General features: G+C 47.2%; 1 protein-coding gene across 1 annotated transcript in view; it reads left to right on the top strand.

The window, feature by feature from the left end:
- The first annotated feature begins 264 nt into the window (after nt 1-264).
- Nucleotides 265-2,011, top strand: part of plch2a (phospholipase C, eta 2a) — a 261,324-nt gene continuing 259,577 nt past the window's right edge. The window contains exon 1 of the mRNA XM_083656395.1: nt 265-389. Coding sequence (XP_083512521.1) covers nt 311-389 — 79 coding nt within the window. The 5' untranslated portion in view covers nt 265-310. The remainder of the gene's footprint in view (nt 390-2,011) is intronic.

Genomic DNA, 2,011 nt, shown 5'->3' with positions numbered 1-2,011 from the left:
CTGTCTGGCACACCTGCATTCAGCCCATTCAACTCAGACCGCCACCTATGAAAGATTTTGCAGCACATTTTGGAAAATGTCTTTAAGCTGACGTCGAGATTTCTCGACTTTTATTCCTGGCCACGTTTTATTTTTGGGGGGGAATTGGATTGTACTTTCTGAAGGAGCCGACGGGCCCTGTGGTGTGTGACGTCAGCAGCTAAGCCGTAAATCCTTCGACATCCCTCAGTCAGTCATGGAATCTGTGGCGGCTAGAATCGCCAACGTAACGGACTCGCCCAACCCATCGCTGAGGTCGAGGGGCACCGCGATGACGGACGGCGACTCGTTTGTGAGCACGGCCAGCCTGCCCTGCTGCCACTTCCTGTCTGCCAACGTCACTCATGTCGGTAAGTGTTTGAGGCTACGTCATTGCAGGCAGTGTGTGTGTGTGTGTGTGTGTGTGTGTGTGTGTGTGTGTGTGTGGTTTTCATGAGTTGAAGGTTGAAGGAAGGTGCTTATAACGTGTGTGTGTGTGTGTGTGTGTGTGTGTGTGTGTGTGTGTGTGTGTGTGTGTGCGCGCGCACACGCACGCACACGTGTGTATATAGGGAATTGTGTTCTCTTTATATAGCCTACACGGAGTCAGTCAAGAGTGTTGATGATCAGATTATCTCAAGCCCCACTCTCCCTCAGCCTCCTTTGTTTTGCATCAACTGCAGGGTTAGATGTGTGTGTGTGTGTGTGTGTGTGTGTGTGTGTGTGTGTGTGTGTGTGTGTGGCGCGGGGTTGTCTCACTATATCTTCATGTCCATATAGGGCGTGTTTGATCTTTTGAGCCTCATCATCCTCTGTGATTTGCCAGGCAGCAGCAGCCTCTTCAAGCAGCAGCCTCTTCAAGTCTGTCGTCATCATGGCCGTCGTTTGCCTGATGTGTCTCTGCTGTCTTGCAGCATCCAGCACTGCCTTTCCCCCCCCCTCTGCAGCAAGCTGTTCTGTTGAAAACCAAAGAGAACCAGAGAGGGCACTCGGCAGAGTGCATACCGCCCACCTCGCCTGTGACCACGCCCCCTTTTGGCCAGTGGGCGTGGACAGTTAATCCGTTCTAATTTGGGGCCATGACCTACTTTTCGACAAAGTTCCGTGCAAATCCGTTCATAACTTCTTTGAGATGTTTGGGTGGCAAGTGACGTCACGCTGATTCGTCCTATAGTGAACTATTTGGGGAACGATCAAATGAGATCACTATCTCATTCTTCTTCTCCTTCGGCAAACATGACAGCATTGCATTGTGGTATATGGGAGAAAATGTAGGGCACATTCTCTGTTCACTAGAAATTGCAGTGCATTGTGGGTATTTTACACTGGAGTCAAATTACCAGTTTAGAATTCGGACACTATAAAAGAAATGGTGACACACTAAATCAGGGGTGCCCAACCAGTCGATCGCGGTCTACTGGTCGACCGCGGACTGACCCCAGGTCGATCGCGAGGGGTGTCAAAAATCGATTATTAAAAAATAATAATAATCAAATAAAATATAATGGAAGTACATGCAGTTGTTTATTTTAATTATGGATCATAATACAATGCAATTCCAAATGCACTTTTATTTTAAAAGTAGCCACACAGTGAGAAAAAAGAAAGTGAGAAAAAATAAATCATGTATTGGGGAAAAAAAGTGATGCATCGATTTAAGATGCATCGAGATGCATCGATAATCGTAATCGAATCGAATCGTAGCCCTCTGAATCGTAATCGAATCGAATCGTGAGGCCAGTGAAGATTTACAGCCCTAATGTCAAGTGGTTGTGGAACAACGAGAAAGTGTTGTGAGGTTAGTTACTGCAGGCTGGAAACGATGTGTGTGCGTTTGCGATGTTGAAACTGGACTGGTAGATCTCGGGAGGCTGTCTACTTGAAAAGTAGATCTTGGGTCAAAAAAGGTTGGGCACCCCTGCACTAAATAGTCCACTATTTCATAGGACTGTCATAGGGACCGATTCCGAACAGGACTAGTGTGTCACCTTTT

This window comes from Poromitra crassiceps, assembly GCF_964638095.1.
Source record: "Poromitra crassiceps genome assembly, chromosome: 20".
In the NCBI taxonomy this organism is placed as follows: domain Eukaryota; kingdom Metazoa; phylum Chordata; class Actinopteri; order Beryciformes; family Melamphaidae; genus Poromitra; species Poromitra crassiceps.
The sequence above is the reverse complement of the archived record's forward strand: the minus strand, read 5'-3'. Positions and strand labels throughout refer to the sequence as shown.